Raw genomic sequence first — 17,263 nt, 5'->3', positions numbered from 1 at the left:
AAGGACGCGGCAGCCGCAGCCCGCGGGTCGGTGCTGCGCGTGCGCCGCGGCGGCTGCGGCTTCCGATTGCGGCTCTGCCGGCCGACGGGAGCCGCGCTCGGGATGGAGGACGAGGATTTCTTGTTGGCGCTCAGGCTGCAGAGGGAGTGGGAAGAGCAGGACAAGGCGGCGGCGGCAGCAGCAGCAGCAGCAGCAGCAGCAAAGCGCCCTGATGTCTCTCCGTACCGCTCATCCCTCCGCCCGCTGTCGGTGGTGGACGAGGCGTGGGAGCTGCTGGACCCCAGCCCCGACGTTCATGGCCTGTTCGTGCACTTCAACCAGACGCTCTTCTGGGGCAAACTGGAGGCTGTCACGGTGTCCTGGAGCCCCCGCATGACCAGGTGCGGCACCGGGGGCTGTGGGGCGGTCGCAAGGGCGGGCAGGCCGATCCTTGTGTTTCGGGAGCTGCCCGATCCTTGTGTTTCGGGAGCTGCCCGCCGTGCCTCCGCCCCGGCAGCGGGCGCCGTGTCGGGGCGGCGGGAAGGGCCGGCGCCCGTGGAGCCGCAGCGTGGGGCTGCGAGTGTCGGGGAGGAGCTGTCACTTGTCACTCTGTGCTGCTCCTCGCTGTGCCCCCATAGCGCCGTGCTGCTGCCGTGGCTTCTCTTCCCGGGCACTTGGATGTTCTGCATCTCTGGCAGGGTTCCTACGGCGGGACATGAGTTGGTCGCCGTCGTTGTCTCGCTTGCCTTGCATCTGTCGTCCCTAGCAGCCATCAGTGGCTTTCCCCGGGGTGCGGGCAAGCCGGAGGGATGTTAAAATGGAAAAAATTACTTTGTCTTAGATGGTGTGTGTGGAAACCTCACGTACTCGTGTTACTGCTCTGGTTCTCAGTCTTTATGATAGTTTTACTGCACGGCAGATAGGCAAATATGAACCAATAATAGTATATTAGAAAAATGTAGAATGGGCTAGGAAGGAGAATATAGAAGAGATCTGAGGTTAAACAAACCCAGGAATCTTTGAAGTGCAGTTCTGAAGTCTGCAGTTCTGCAGCAGATGCAGTTGCTGGCGGCTGGAGTCCCACCGCCTCTGCTGGCTGTGGTATTCTTTAGGCATTTGGAAATAGTTGCATATTGCACTGATAGGGACTAACTCAGTAGGACTAACACAGACAAAAACCGTGGTGTTTGCTGGATTAGTGCACAGAAGTGGAGGTATATGTAGCTTTGCTATGAGCCAAAAGTTGATGAAGCGTGGGGAGAGAAATTGAAACAACCAGCAATTAAGTCAGCATTTGCTGCCGTGAATCTCCAGCCTCCGTGTAGTGTGTTTCAGTCCATCACAAGTTCTAAAGGAAACGTTCTTCTGCCTTCAAAACAGATTTTTCTACTTTAAGGAACTTGTTGGGTTTTTTTTTTTAATGATGCTGAGCGTTTCAAGTAACTACTCAAAGTGATTTTATTCCATGTTCTGTGTGGCCTAGCATGTGTTTACAGGGGATGGCATTTTAGCTTAAATTCTCCATTTTCTTCATGTGCTGCAGAAACAAATAGATTTTCATATTTTCTTTCTCCTTTTCCTTTCAGCTCTGCTGGTATCTGTTCATATCATGAAAGAAGTGGGCTGTGTTCCATTCGTCTCAGTGAGCCGCTTCTAAAGTTACGGCCAAGGAAGGATCTTGTGGAGGTATTTGGACATGGCTTAAGAATCTGCACATAAAGTGTATTGTGCCCACCCCCCACTTCATACAAACATTTTAGATTTCATAGTGGGATTCTTTTATGCAGTAACTTACAGGTCATGAAATAGTGGTGGCTTTACTGTTACATTCATGTAGCTTGTGTCACAGTACCATGGTAATCTTTAGTTTTATGCTTCTAAGTGGGCAACTGCAAGTGGAAGTCTAAAGTCACTCGTTTATTTTATTGACTTTATATAGAGAAAAAAACCCCCAAGTTTTTAACTCCTAAATTATCCTTTAATATTCAAAGCAAACGTAGACTGTTAGTTTCTAAAGGGCCAACAGCAGAAAATAAGGATATAGGATATAACTTAACATGACATTTTGTTGCTCCTTGGGCCTCTGCCAGAGCTGGCTGGGCCTCAGCTGCTTTGAGCTGGCTGAACATTCAAGTTTGCCTAAGAACAGAAGTGCTGTAGACTTTCAGCTTGCTCACAAGTAGCTCTTTTTTCGGGGCCTATAGGGGATGATGTCTTTAAAGATGTGATTTAAGTTTGAAGATTATTTCTTCTTTTTGGAATGCTGCTTATTGGAGTGATATTATGCAGCATGTTTTAGTGATATTCAAGAAACAGGGATAATTTGGTTTGATAGATCAATTACGTTTTTATGACCCAGACCGAATATGTGAATATAATCAAAGATAAGATCAGTAACTACAATCTGTGTAGAAGAGTGAAATACTTGCAGCTTAATCATGAAACTGAAAATGCAATGCTTTTCAATGACTATCTAATGGTTGCATAATTTCAGACACTGTTGCACGAAATGATCCATGCCCTGCTCTTTGTTACTCATAACTACAAAGATCGTGAGTCTCATGGACCGGAGTTCTGCAAGCACATGCGTCGCATTAATCTCTTGACTGGAGCCAATGTCACAGTAAGAATAATCCTCTTTGCCTGATTTAACAGAGCTTTCTTCCTGGTTTGCTGTTTTAGTTAACTGGTGCAGAATAAGTAATGTTCTTATTAGACACTCCACAGTTGGTACCAATACAAATTTGCATCCAAGTGTGTGCCAGTGCCAGTTATTTGCTGGGGATGGTGGTGGGAACAGGTTGGGGAAGCTGTGGCGAGCTATTAGTGATGTAATTTTCAGGTATGTTCTCTGTAAGAAATTGTCTTTAAGCCTTTTTGGTAAACTAGAAAGAGCTTAAATGGTAGCAGGGACATAAATGCTCCATGTGAAGAGCAGTGAAGATTTATGTCAATAGAGGGTAATGATATTTATGTCAATATTTAAAAATAATATGTCTAATAAGATCAATTAAGGTAATAGCTGAAAGGAGAATACAATACTGGTATTGTTTGCAATGCATTCTAAACAGTTCATATTCTAGGTGAAACTGTAGATAGATTTCCAAAGTGATTTTATTGCAGTTCCAACAAGATAACCAGGACATATTCCTACACATCCTATCTTTTTTTTTTAAAGTTTTGTTTTAGTGGTAGCTAAATGTTGATCAAATTTTACTCAGGTCCAGCTCTTTTTACTGCTAATATAAAAATCACAGCAGTAGTGTAAGGAATTGAATGGAAATAGATTATTTAAAAAATATTATAGAGCTGGTGATATAAAATTTGTAACTTCCTGAATGACTGTTTTTTTTGTGGTTTTTTTTGTTTGTTTTTTTAAACATAGATCTATCACAATTTTTATGATGAGATTAATTTGTACCGCCAGCACTGGTGGCGATGCAATGGCCCCTGCCAAAGCAGAGCACCTTACTTTGGATATGTGAAGCGCTCCATGAACAGAGCACCCTCTGCACATGACTTCTGGTGGGATGAACATCAAAGGACATGTGGGGGCACATTCACAAAAGTGAAGGAGCCAGACAAATTCTCAGAGAAGTCCAAGCAGAAAACTCAGACAGCAAAACCTCCACATTTCAAGTCAACTAACAAAGGTATTTTATGATTTATTTTTTTTCTTTTCCAAACTGATTTTTGTCTGGATGTTTTCTTGAACGAATATGGACCAAACACTACATCAGCTTGGTTTAGGTGTTACTGTTACGTAGCCAAAGAACAGGGCCTATTTGTTTGTGCACTTCTAGGCTGCCCCTCAACTGAATTGTCTGCAAAAAGTTTAGTTTGATGCATTATTTTCAAGCAGCAGATTTTTTTTGTGTGAAGCAACTCAAAAAATAATCCCATGATTTTTTAATTAAAAAATTATTAACTTATTTTTTAATCTGATTTTGCAGGCAAGACACAAATGCATGGTAATTGCAAAGACCTGACTCCTTTCAGCGGGACAGGATATCGGCTTGGAGGAGGAGATGGTGTGCTTTCAGAGAAAAACACAAATGCCAGCAGTTCCACTGCAAACAGTGAAGCACACGGCTCACTTCATCCTTCAGCAGTAAGGACAATACCAATCCCTAAAAATGAGATAAAACTGGAAAAACTACCCCATGGCAGCATCTTTCCGCTTCATACCAATGGTGCCAGTGAGAAGAGCAACTTAGCTTTAAAGCGTGAGTTTCCGAAACTCTCTGCTGCTAATACAGAAGGTGACGAGAACGAGTGCGGATTGCCTGCTAGGATGGCTTGTGTTGCTGAAGAAACATCAAGCCAAGGCTCACCAGTTGGCAAGAGGGCTATGCCATCTTCTAACTGGTCACCAAAACGAATTTGTTTGGAGCACACCCCAAGAGCTTGGGGTGCATCTCAGAAAAAAAGCTTAGAATGTGTTAATACACTGCAGCAATGGCCAAAAAAGGAAGACAAAACTGCCTTTGAAAAGTATTTCAACAAAAAGGGGGGTACTGATGTTACTACAACCACAAAAACCAGGGTTGAATTTACACAGTCCTCTGCAAGTCCTAGCAATCCCGTGAGACAGGAAAGAAGAGTCAGTTGTCCTGTCTGTGAGACTGATGTTTTGGAATCTGAAATAAATGAGCATCTTGATTCTTGTCTTTCATAGAACAGCAGAAAGTTTCTTAAAAAGATAGACCAGGGCTGGAAACATTGTTTGAAAGGTAATTTTTGCTCAGGGTTTGCTTAGCTGTGGTTAAACTCCATGTGCCTGTTCTGAAATGAAATTTAAAATGTAGCTGACCTCCATATCCTCACAGTAATAAGTAAAAATTGTGTGGAATGCTGCTAGGAATACTGATAAAGACTGTTCCGGTAAAGACTGTTCCTGGACATGTCATAAAAGCTTTCATGATTTCCCAGTTGAACTTCCTTCAAGTGCTCTACAGGACAAATTAGGATTAAAGTGACATTACTTGCCAGTCTTTATTTTGCTTCTTCTGGAAGCCAGCCAGGTTCATGGTTAGCAGGCCAGTCAGTTGAGTACTAAAGCCGCTGTGCCATGAAAAGTTATGAGAAGCCTGGAAGCCAGGCAGGCACATGTGTTTCTTATGTGAGCTGCCTGAAAGTTTCTCTTGGTGCACTAAGGTATTTAATGGGTTAAGCATGAAACAGTAATTCCTTACAATCACTAAAACTGATTGTATGTTTGCTTAAACATAAAAATTCTTTTATATTAATAGCTTTTAAACAAAATAGTTTTATATCTTGTTACTGTAATTTTAAATGGCTGTACATGTTTACAGTGTTACTGCTGCTCTCTTAACTCACTTTAAATGCTTCATATTTTAAAAAATATTGACACTACAGAAGTTTAATGTAAATTACTTTGTTCTTGCATACTCTGAATAAATTGTTACTGAAGTTTAAATTTCCACTAAGCCTGGCCATTTTGTGTCCTTACCAGTGGGTTCACCTGTATATAACAGTCTTGTTTATTAGAGCCTTTCTGTATTAACATTTTTCCTTCTTAAATTTCCCTGTAAAAACAGGTGCTATTGAATACAGATTGCATCAGCTGCTGCTTTCTCCATCCTGTTTTCAAAACAGTTTCACTATTTTTGCACTTCTGTGAAAAATTTTATGAATACTGATAGTAAATCTTGCTTTGCCATGTTAATTTTCCATACTTCCTTCTTAAAGCTGCAGCCATCTATCAGTGCTTCCAGTGATACTTGACATTTTCAAGGACAGGACTACCAAGAAATATTTGTATTATCTTATGTTTTTAAGATGAGGGTGAGAGTTACACCACAAAGCATCTCTCACATTATGAAGCATTTTTGAGAGATATTTCCATTAAAATTGCTCTCTGCAGTTTCCTCATTTGACTTTCCTATTGTGACAGATGTGAGTAAAGGAGGAGGATTGTGGGTATTGCTAAATGTGTGGATTTTTCCCGATGTCTTCTTTTACTTCTGAATTTGAATGACAGAAAACAAATGAAGAATTTAGTGAATAGTGTAGCCTGTTGAGGGAGGGGGGAGCTTAAGCTGTAGGCAAGTCTGTCCCTCGTATACACATCCTAAAATAGATCATTGTCCAAACAACTGAGCAATTCTGGATTAGCTATGGAAAAATAGCACCTCTGTCATGTGTTTTTACAAGGAAGTATTCTAAGACTAGGATCTCTTTTATTCAGAGAGGAAGGCTTTGCAGTTACTATTGATTGCAGGCTGTTTTAATGGGTCATGGCCACCTTCATTTTGAGTATGTTACTACAAATGCTGTTTCTGTGAAATGTTGTGCTTGAATACAGTGTCCTGCCCACAAGGATAACAATGACTACCAGTATGTTTTTTAAATACGCTGCTCAATTTTGGTCAAAGATGAGAAATTCCATCCTCTCTATCAGCTTTGTCCTTGAGTGAGTTTAGATACTGCCTGGAACAACACACACTGTCAGTGTTGAGCCTTAAACAAACCCACTTCACTGAAATGCAGCCTAGGTTGCCTGAATGGAAACTTGAGAAACAAGTTAATAGGTTCTATTCCTGAGGCAAAGCAGCTGTGAAGGAGGGTCAGACGTGTGTGTGCCTTTTGTCAATAGAAGGTTCTGCAAACTAAAGGAAAAAGCCTTCTCATTTTGTGGTGACCTACTAGGATTGCTCTGGATAATTCAGAGAGGAGTTCCAGAGGTTAAAACTGCCAAATGGAGTTTACTTGGCCCTTTCATTTTTATCAGAAGAGGCTGCTCTTCAGTTGCCTTGAAACTGGTTATCAGGCAAGAAATCTTGAAGGTTGAATATTAGCAAGTATTTTTTACTTTGTGGAAATGTTACCTAGGAAGTTTTCATAATACTTGAGTTCTGATGAAGCAGCGGGAAGAATTTTTCCTCAGGGCTACTAAAATGTATTAGTGTCTTGCAAGAAGATATGCAATATAAATAGTCTGGTTTAGAACATATTTTAGCAGCAATAGTGTGTGTTCATGTCTCCTTTAGTCCAACCTCTATTTGTTTTCACCTGGCATATCTGGGTCACATGGGAGAAGTGTGTTCTCACAGTCAACCCTAATGCCGGTGCATAAGCTGATGAGGAGGCTATTTACATCTGGGTGGAAGCAGGCCCCTCAGGCAGGGCAGGCCCTGCTGTTCACAGAGTTGAATCGGGACCTCGGTACTTGAGCCCCCTTTCTAGGAACATTTTCCAAGTGAACAACTAGAGGAGTATTGCTCATTTGGAACAGGCTGTGCTACCTGCCTCTGGGCCAATGTAATGAAGGTCATCAGGTAATAATCTAGTACAAAATTAAAGGCTAGAGAGGGCTTAGACATACCTGGACAAGAAATTAATAATTCCTGAGGTGCAAAGTAGCTGTTCAAACTTCCAAATTCCCTTGGTGCAGCAGGAGGACATGCAATAGACTAAATGGCTCGTGAGGATTTTCTTCCTCATGTATTCTTCTGGAGCCCCTCAGTTCTCCTGCATTTTCCATACACATAGCATCTCTTCAAGTAAAGCAAGACACACTTTGCTGAAGGGTTAATAGCAAGAAGGAATCAACAAGAAGTTTCTGAGAAAAAAGACCGATGGACGTCTCTTCCAAGGGGGTGGAGCAATCCATGGCGATGGTGGTATGGTGCAGACTACTCTGGCTGGAGAATGTTAACAAACTGTCACCACAGCAGTTTGCCTCAGCACTGCTGGGTCTGGTCATCCTAGAACACCATGTCTGTGCCTTTTGTTGAATCCTGTCACCTTAAACACTAAAAGGTTGGACCGGGTGACCTCGTGAGGTTACACCTGCCCACATACCCCTGTGAGCATCTTTGTTGCAGCCTGATGATGGCAGCAGTGCAACTGCTGGGCTCCAGCAGCTGCTCCCTAACAGAGCCAGCATTCTTCAGTCTTACACTCCAAAATGAAATACCCAAGTTCTTACTTGCATCTGCATTACTACTGCTCTCTTGAAGCCTTGGGATTTAAGAAACTATTTTTTAAAATATGAATGTAAAGACTCTGCACAAAAATTACCCTTGAAGTGTGGTTTGTGGGCAGACAGGCCATGAAAGAGACTTGCATTTCAGTACATGTGAAAATATGTGTGTGTGTGATTTCATAGACTAATGCGTATGGAAAAAAAAGTTAAGACCCCAGAAGCTTTGTGTGGAGCTTTGGGATCCTTCAACAGGCCGTTAGGTGGCACTCCTTGCACGTAAGGAATTCTTATTTCGTCCTCTAACGTGTGCGGGGGGGAGAACAGAGAGTGCAGGACTGCAGGCTCGTATTTCACCTACCCTGAGCTCCAGACTGAACGTGGACCAGCAGCAACCCTGACTGGGCCACACACAAGCTAAAGGAGGAGGAATAGTGCTGGTGGGGGGGAAACATCTGCACCTTGCTGGGAAATGAAAAGTAAATTCACAGTTTACTAGATTCCGTGAGTGATTCTTTAGCACTGTTGCAAGGACTGGGAAGATGAGAGAGTATCTCGTTTTTCCACTTCAGGGCTCAGGAGTAAGCCCAAAGGCATCCTTTTGTGGGTTACACATACCGCACTGCTTGCATTCGTTGCAGTGACAAAGCTCATTTTCTGTCACCATTTGGCATCAACACAGCTCTGCAAGACACGGAGGACAGAGTTTTAGGAAGTCAGAGGGGTTTATAAAAAGCCAGGGAGCCAGAGGGGTGTAACAGGCCCAGGGAAGGGTAGTATACTATAGGTGAGAAAGCTTAAATGGGATGTGGCCATGGCCTTAATTCCTGTTTCCTTTTAGCTTCTGCCAGGCCAGGCTGCTTTAAGACTAGATTAAATTTCTAAGCAGGTGCAGCAGCTTGGCCTCGATAGCTCACTCTGTCTCTGTTCCATCCATCACCTTTCATTTACATAATTTCACCTGCTCTTTTGCCTTAGTATGTCTTGGACGTGACATTTCCTAAACTGTATAACAAAGAATTTTTGAAGGGGCAAAACCCAACAAGTCAAGTATTTGGCTTCACCATTGCTTAAAAGCAGAGATTGCTTTATTTCTCTTTAACTGATGTCAATCTTTGGATCATAGTTTTTGTATTTATTGCAAGTACCTTCTCTTCAGAGAGCCGTCACTAGTGGCATAAAAAGTCTGGGGCAAGATGTGGGCTAGAGCTCAATGAAGGCCTGGTTCAGGATATGAGCTATATTATGGTTTAGTTGGAGGTTTTATTCTTCTTGTGGCCTCAGTAAGCAATTTACAATGGCAGGAACGGTCATAGGGCCCCTCTGCTCTTACCCCGCTTTCTCCCCACTATGTTGCTGTCCTTCCTTTGTTTTCCCACTGACACTGGTCTCTTCCCTGGAGCATCCCAGTAATGATCTGCTTGCTTCCCAAAGGATCCCCTGAGTGGGTGTGCTGCCACTGATCCATAAGCAGTTTTTGATTTGCCGGGAAGGTGTTGTGTTTGCAGGCAGGCACAAAACTGAAGTGCAAGTGACTCACTTGGAAGGTGGCCTCCTGCAGCTGCCAGTGCAGCCTCCGCAGGGTGGCACAGGGCCTGGCTGCAGCACCAACAGCAAGCAAAGCTCCCTGGTGTGTCACAGGGCTGGGCACAGGCTGCTCCGGGTACTGCGGCTCCGGAAGGACACGGCACAGATCTGGGCTCCTCTGGCAGATGGCAAACAGAAACATAACCAAAGGGAAGAGTCATCCTGAGGATAAACCAACATCCCAGGGGCTTCAGAGAGGATGGCACCTGTATCAGGTGCCAGGATTATGGATAGCTGCAAGTAAGGGACTCTGGTCTTAAATCTGCTGTGTTCCCCAGGCTGTGCTGCTAAGAATCCTTTGGGTTGTTCCTTTGATTTACATTTAGCCGTACCTACATGGGAAATTTAATTTAAAGAAGAGAAAAAAATTTCATTCAGCTAGGGTGGCTGAATATGGGAAGTGGTTTTCTGCAGAGGTTGTGGAGGGTCCATCCTTGAAGATACTTAAATCCCAACTGGACATGGTCTTAGGCAACCAGATTTGGGTGACCTTGTTAAAGGGCAGGAGAGCTGGACCAGACCACCTTCAGGAACCCCTTCCCACATAAACAGCCTTGGGTTTCCACCTAACAACCCCAGGAGCACTTCAGGTCAAATTGAAATTGCAGTTGAAGGCAATTAAGGTCCACCTGCTTGCCCTTGCCCTGGTATATCCCAGAGGTGCTCACACCCTCTCTTACCATCAGCTGACTTCCAGCTGGGCATTTCTTCCTCTCCCTGCAAGGTTTGGCGTGGGCAGCTCTCATCACTGCCACCATGCAGACCGTGGGGATGGGGGATAAGTCTCCTGTCACAGGCATCAGAGACCGGGGGACTTCAGGCAGGAGCTGGGCAGGTGCCATGACACAGGGACAGGTACAAGGAAGCTCTGCCCTGCCAAGCCTAATTGCTGAATCCTCTCCAAGCCACACTGTGGGGGGGAGGATTATCAGCCCTGCAAACAGCACAAATGAAAACTCAGACTTAATTAACTTTGAATGTACCTAGAAGAGATTTAGAATGCCAGAAAAGCATCCCATGAGAAGAAATAGGAGGTATTTTGTGCACTGCAAAAGCCTATCCAAGCTATCAGGCAGCATTTCCCAGGCAATATGGCAGAGTTAAGACAACTCTTCCAAGAGGTCTCACTGCTGACATTTGGGCTTAGGCCTGGGCCATGAAATGCCATGTTGCTGAAGCAGACACACATCCCAAGTGGTAAGCAATGCCATGACTTTGGAGCTGTTTGCAAGGTGTTACGGACACAAGTGTTGAACACAAGCATCCCCTGAAGGAATGGGGAGCCCTCAGTTTGAAGGAAAACACTGAAAAGTCGTTGCCTTAATGTCACCTTCCTTTTAATCCCTGCACAGGCTCCAGAAACGTTATCTTCTCCAAATCAATTCTGCAGTACTCCCACCCTAAACAATGCCCCTCGCATCCTCAGCTGTGCACAAACTGAACCATACAGAGGCTGCAGCCAGTCCATGCACACCCTGCAGCAGATATGGAGGGAAACACTGCCTTAACTTCTTCGGGAAGAGGAGAGGGAGGGAGGCTTCTGCTGTTGGGCAAGCCTCCTCACCCAGCTATGAATTGTTACAGGATGGGTTGAGCCAGCCCTCAGCATGTTTTCACTTGTGGATATGGGTGTGTGCTGAAGTGACACCATTTTTAGGAGACTGACAAGTAGACGTCCTGTCCATGAAACCTGCAGCAGCTTTCAGTCTCCTTCTCTCTACCTCTCTTCAGCAGAAAGACTACCCAAGCCTGGTGTAAAGCTGTTGCTGGGTGGCTGTTGCATGGTTAAGGGACTCTAATGCAGCGCCAGGTGAAGGGTATGTCCCATGAACTGTCGTGGTTCAGCTGTGTCATGTATATCCTGACCACCTCTGCAAAGGACAAGGAGCAATTCAAGGTTAGTTGGCCTCCCAGAGACAGCAGCTCAGCACACAGAGCTTTTGTCAGGCAGCACCAACTCAGGGCAGGCAGCAGCACCAGCCAGAGCCTGTGCTGCAGCCATGACTTGGTAGCCACTATTCTCAAGGCATTTTGTGCAGCCAGAGCTTGGGTAGCACCTGACCACCTGGAAAGGCAGCCACCAGCCTGTGACCAGCTGTCACCTCACAAACAAACCCCACCCCAAATGTTTTCCTCAGCCAAGCACGTTACAATTTACTCCAACCCCCACTCAAAGGACACAGCAGGAGAGAAAGGCCTGCAGCTCATTTGACAGCAGGTGGGACACTGCTCGGGGAGCCCTGGAAGGATGCAAAAGCACTGGGGTAGCAAGGGGCCGGAGAGGCCCCCAGGCACATGTGGGAGCGGAAATGGCAAGGTTGGAAGCAGAGCAGTTGCTCTCCAGGCACTCTCACATGAGGAAATGAGCAAATTTTCAAACCTACTATAAACACTGGAGGTGTAACCACCCCCATCCAACTTTCCCCACTCCTCCATTCCTGCCCCAGTGAATTTTTATTTCACACAGCATCCTCCCCCTGTAAGAGAGCAGTGTGTCTCTGTCACCTCTGGGACACAAGGAATGTGTTTTTCTGCTTTGGGACGAGGCCTTATCCTGGCTGTGACACAGCAGGACCCCACCTGCTCTCTCTCCAGTCCCACGAGCCTGAAGCATTTCTGCATCCCACTCCTAGTGTCCCAGTCACAGCCTGGCCACAGCTGGGCCCCTGCTCCCCACCTGCCCTCTTGGATTTGTACAAGCCTTGGGTTCATCGTGAAGTACGTGCCCTCCCTCCTCATCTCATTGCATAATGTTCCATGGTTGCAGAGCTACAGCAACTCTCAGCTAGATACAGTCATTTCCTAATGTGCTATTTTAAATAAAGGGTTAAAAAACCCCCAAAAAAGAAATCAAACAGCTATAATGTTCTTAAAGTGCAGGTGGGAAAAAATAAAAGTAGTCAAAGAAGTTTCAAAGTTGCTACCTACAGGAGTTCTTCAAGATACAAGAAATATTTAGGATTGAAGAGTTAACTTTGTACAGTTTCTGCTTGTTCATTAAAATATGACTGTGCAGAACACGTGTCCAGCACCACATTACTCACTATTATGTTGTGGCTGGGGAAGGGGAAGCAAAGCGAAAATAAATATGCCTAATGTGACAGCTCAGACTTTGCTCTTTGCTATCGAGGACACCATCAACTGGACTCAAATCTCAGAAAACAGATGGTTATTACCCGCAGCCCTCTGGCAAACATCAGCGGTGTCCACAATCACATTTTTCCTGAGGAAATATTCTCTTTGACGTCCAAAGATGTTCTCAAGTGATCCTATAAAAACAGTTCTGAAGTATCTTTTGGCTCTGGTAACTCACAGTACAGCACTCACCAAAATTTTACTTTTCAGCTCTAGGGGTGGTGGCATTTAGTTTGTTTCTGTAGTGGTTGGTTGATTCACTCCTATCTTACTGCATGAAAAAAATTCTCAGGATTCCAACAGCCATTAATCCAGTCCCAAAATCCTAGTTTCCTTCTGTTCCTTAGAGCTGCCACCATGTCTTCTGCTATAATGCAATCTTTTTTAATACTTTATAAAGCTTGCTTACATGCAGTAATGTAAGCAAGACACATTTACAACCAGTGACTTGCCTCCAGGTAGTTTTGAGAGGTTTTTATTCTTGGCTTTTTGGTTGACCCTTGCTTTCTTTAGGTAGCAAAATACAACTCACAACCCAATATGATATTCAGGCACTAGGCTTTTCATTTGTGAGTAAGAGTCAAATCTCTACACTTTAGTTATGATGAGTTCATCTTTTTGCTGTTAAATAAAATAAAACAGAACCACATCAGCCCTTGAAACAAACCCAGGAGAGGAACTGGTTCCACCCTGGCAAACCACGCTGACAGAGACAGACAAGCCCACAAGGAGCACTGGATATTCAGAATATTCAGAGTGAAATTTTACTTCCCGTTTCCAACAGTATTTTAAAGAAATAATGGGTTTCAGTTCAGACACTGCCCTGAAGCATGTGCCTTTTATCACAGCTTGTCTGCATGTGATTCTGGTAAGTTGTTAGCCCATCTCTGTGTTTTACATCCCTCCCACTCTGATGTGAGGCATGCCCTGCAAACTTTTAGCCATATGGAAAGGATGGTACTGGGCTTAGAAGCTGAACGAGCCAGTCACCACTTCCAGCATTTATTGCCATGTTACAAAGGTAGTTACAACAACTTCTCCAGAAGACCCCATAAACTATTACCATTAGAAGTTGAATCCTAAGCTACTTATTTAATAAGGGGAAAGTCCAACAACCTACTTTTGGTATACAGACAAGGAAACCACTCCTAGTTCAAGTAAAGTTATGAACATCTCATCTTCAGAGATAAAAATATGCTTGTTTGCAACACACATGCATGAAGAAAAGGACGGATGGGTGCATCAACTGTCTTTTCGGAGACAAACATTTTGTGCATTCTTTTCCCCCACACTTCATGTTCCTCTCAAAGCAGACACCTATAGTATATTTTTAATTGGACTGTCCCATATTCCTCATACCCATCCAACATGTTGTATCTTGGTCTCATGCGCCAGTCTCTTCACATCCTACCTTACCATTTCTATTCAACTCGTTACCTCCTCCCTCTCCTGCTAAAGACTTGAGCCTATCCCCAACGGGTTGGCAAGTTACATCTCATCTGTCCCTTCCACTTTCAGAGCCAACTCATTTGGGAGCTGTGAGTTTGGGGTTCTTTTTTTGTATTTCAGGAAAGAGACAAATGTTCTGTATATTCACTCAACTTCAAAGCCATGAGGAAAAGCTTAATGAAACTCAGTAAGTGGTAGTAAAAGTCAACAGAGCAAATTCTCTGGAACTGGTTTTTTCTGGTAGGAGAGAGGACCTTGAAACCTGCTTCTGTCAGCTGCTATCCACCCCTAACAGACAGGGCCAAGCAACTCTGATGCAGCAGATGTTCCAGAGTGAACACAGCTCCTGTACAAACAGACTTCAGTACATGTGCAGTAATTACTTACATTCAAGCTTTGAATGTGAAAAAAGAAAAAAAAAAGCTGACAATGGGAGACCCAGGGATCCATGCTTTGACCCCCATCCCCTCCCAACAGTAGGTGAGATCCAAATCCAGCTAAGACCCATGAATTTCTTCAAAGTCTTTGCTGCTCAGTACTCATAAATTCCTATTAAGTATTTGCAAGAGCATGCTGCTATCTGCATGCCTGCAGGCAAGGCACAGATGTGAGACTCCAGGAATTTTGCGACTTTGAGTTTGCTCTCATCACTTGGCATTCTCCCCTCTTCTTCAAAGCATGCACAGAAATGGCACTTTTCAGTCTGGCTGTACTTACCAGTATGAGGGAGATGTGATTTTTCCACTCCTGACCTTGAAGTGGTCAGCAAAGCCAGATGTTTTACATATGATACAGGCTGTCAGCTCTCAAATCTGCAAATGTCTTTTCTGAGAAACACCCAAGAAAAACACTTTATTTTCCCCAGTGTAGTGTTTAAATTTACTATGCAAAACAATCCCCCTGCATATTGTGCTCAACCATGTGATAATTTAAAAAACAAAACAAAACCCAAACCAGGTCTACACAGGATGGTTGCAAGAAAGGCTTCTTCCTTGTTCAGGGTAAAACTAGGATGGAGAAGAGGTACTTTCAAGAAAACTTGTAAGAAGTTATGCAGCATTGAACATGGAAAAAGCTTCAGAGCATTTTGCCATCAACTCAGTGCTGCTATACTTGTGTTTCAACCTAACAAAATGCCAAGAACCACCACTTTAGAGCAGAAATGTGCACAACTGGCACCCAAGTGCCATGGCAGGTGCACTAATGCTGGAGACTCATCTGAAGATCCAGGTAACTCTTTCTGAACCAGCTGAAGACAGACAAGCACATGCAGGGGGCTTCACAGAAGTTAGAGTGATGTCAGAAGCACAGCCAGACAGCTGTTTCCTTGACAACCATCCAGCCAATACAAAGCTCTTCAAAACAGGAGGAATAGTGTGTGCTATCTCTTACAGTTTTGCACCTGCAGCCTCTACCATTCTTCTGTCCTCCCTCAAGGGCCCATAATTCATTGGAAGCCATGTAAAACTGAGGACATCCCATTAAACCTTACAAATCCTGTTTGAATGTGACTCATTCGGACCTCACATACTTGTCAAAAGTCGTGGAAAAACTAGAGCTGACTCTACATCATAATCACTCTTCAGAAAGCCTAAAAAGCTTTGTTTTTAAGAGAGGAAATCATCAGGAAAATGGTAACCACACCCAGGTAACTGTAGGCAGTGCAAGGAAAAAAGTCCCAGAGCCTTCTCCAGAGCAGAAACAGCTCTGATTAAAAAAAAACATAAACAAACCCCCCCCCCAAAAAAAAAAAAAAACAAAAAAAACCCAAACCAAACAAAAAAAACCACCAAACCACACCACCAAAAAAAAACCCCGCCAAAAACACAACAACAAAAAACCCCAAATGCAAACAAAAATCCCAACCAAACACCCACAACAAAACAACCAAAATTCCACATACCCCCTTTATCAGGAGGCATTATAACTTACTTGCTACAGAGTAGTTTTAAAAGTTACAAAGATTACAAATAACCACATAGTTTTCAAGAACCTTTATACATCATCTTGTTTAATTAGATTAGCTTTACAAGCAACTTGAGGAGATGTTTCATAATGAACACTGCTTTTGAAATTACACAACTTTATAGGCAACCTGTAAATGAATATTGAATTTCTTTGCCTGCTATAGATAAAGGTCTCATATTTCACAGCCAGCTAACATCATGAATAAAAATAGCATTATGAAGCTTTATTTTTAACCAGGACTAGACGCATACAGATCATAAGACAGTTTAAAAAATAGTTTTAAAACAAGGACCTGCTTGGTGATGCTCAAGACTGACTATTCAACCGACATGAAATGAACAGTTTCTAAAGGACATGGAAGAAATGACTGACCTGATTTGTTGATCCTGTTGTAATGACTTACATGGAGTGAAAAATTAAGCACTTTTTAAACCTGTCTGGCAAGCACAAACCTACAGTGTGATTAGAATTTGATACGCAGTTTAACTGCAGCAGTTTGAATTACAGAGGGACTGAAATGAGTTTAAAGGCTTATGCTTACATTTCTAAAACAAAACCAAACTTCTGTTAAAGGAGTACTAATGAAGATGAAGTAGAAGAGGTGACTTTTTTGCTTGTTTCACTGGTAGCCTAAAAGCACTGCAGACCAGACAGTAATGAAGATTTGCACTCCTTGGCCAGGTTGGCAGAGGCACTTACAGTAAAGGTATCCTGTCTGTTTCTCTGGGAAGAAAAGAGGAAAGAGGAAGAGAACTGTACAGGGCAAGAACTTACTTAAAAAAAGGAAAAGTAAAATCAAAACAAAGATGGGATTTCTGTTGGTTCTCCTAAATGATATACCAATACTGAATTTTTCTCCCCTTCTGTCAGTTTGTTACTAAACAATTAGCTTTTTCATGTTTTACATGAACAATAGTAATGTTTTTAATAAAAAATTACTGAGCTTTCCATAGAAAGGGTCTTTAATTGAATACAAACTATACAGATGCTAAAATTGTCACAAGTTGTAATATACACAGAAATATTTCTGTACACTCACATTGTTTTGGCTAAGTTAGGAAATAAGGGACAGATAGAAAACTGCAGTGGGTAAGGTGAACAACCCCCAAACTCCTGTAAAGATGAATGCTGTCTTTGATAAGTTTACTTTTGTTTTCTCAAGCTTTTAAAGCTCAGGAAAAAAAAAAAAAAAAAAAA

At 43.3% G+C, this 17,263-nt stretch overlaps 2 protein-coding genes and 1 long non-coding RNA gene across 3 annotated transcripts in view; 1 reads left to right on the top strand and 2 right to left on the bottom strand.

The window, feature by feature from the left end:
* EGLN1 (egl-9 family hypoxia inducible factor 1) overlaps window positions 1–17,263 on the bottom strand; it is a 57,912-nt gene that overhangs the window by 2,491 nt on the left and 38,158 nt on the right. The window lies entirely within an intron of this gene.
* Window positions 28–5,495, top strand: SPRTN (SprT-like N-terminal domain). Its single transcript, XM_041468676.1, has 5 exons — window positions 28–380; window positions 1,566–1,665; window positions 2,474–2,602; window positions 3,365–3,632; window positions 3,933–5,495. Exons 1-5 carry the CDS (start codon window positions 103–105, stop codon window positions 4,655–4,657), a joined length of 1,500 nt encoding a protein of 499 aa, XP_041324610.1. The 5' UTR covers window positions 28–102; the 3' UTR covers window positions 4,658–5,495.
* LOC121354257 lies at window positions 5,668–10,435 on the bottom strand. The gene is made up of 3 exons (XR_005955244.1): window positions 10,195–10,435; window positions 9,468–9,632; window positions 5,668–8,611 (listed from the first exon to the last, which is right to left on the bottom strand). It is a non-coding gene; the product is annotated as an uncharacterized LOC121354257 (long non-coding RNA).

Source organism: Pyrgilauda ruficollis, unplaced genomic scaffold (genome assembly GCF_017590135.1).
Source record: "Pyrgilauda ruficollis isolate IOZ18807 unplaced genomic scaffold, ASM1759013v1 scaffold101, whole genome shotgun sequence".
NCBI classification, from domain to species: Eukaryota; Metazoa; Chordata; class Aves; order Passeriformes; family Passeridae; genus Pyrgilauda; species Pyrgilauda ruficollis.
The sequence above is the reverse complement of the archived record's forward strand: the minus strand, read 5'-3'. Positions and strand labels throughout refer to the sequence as shown.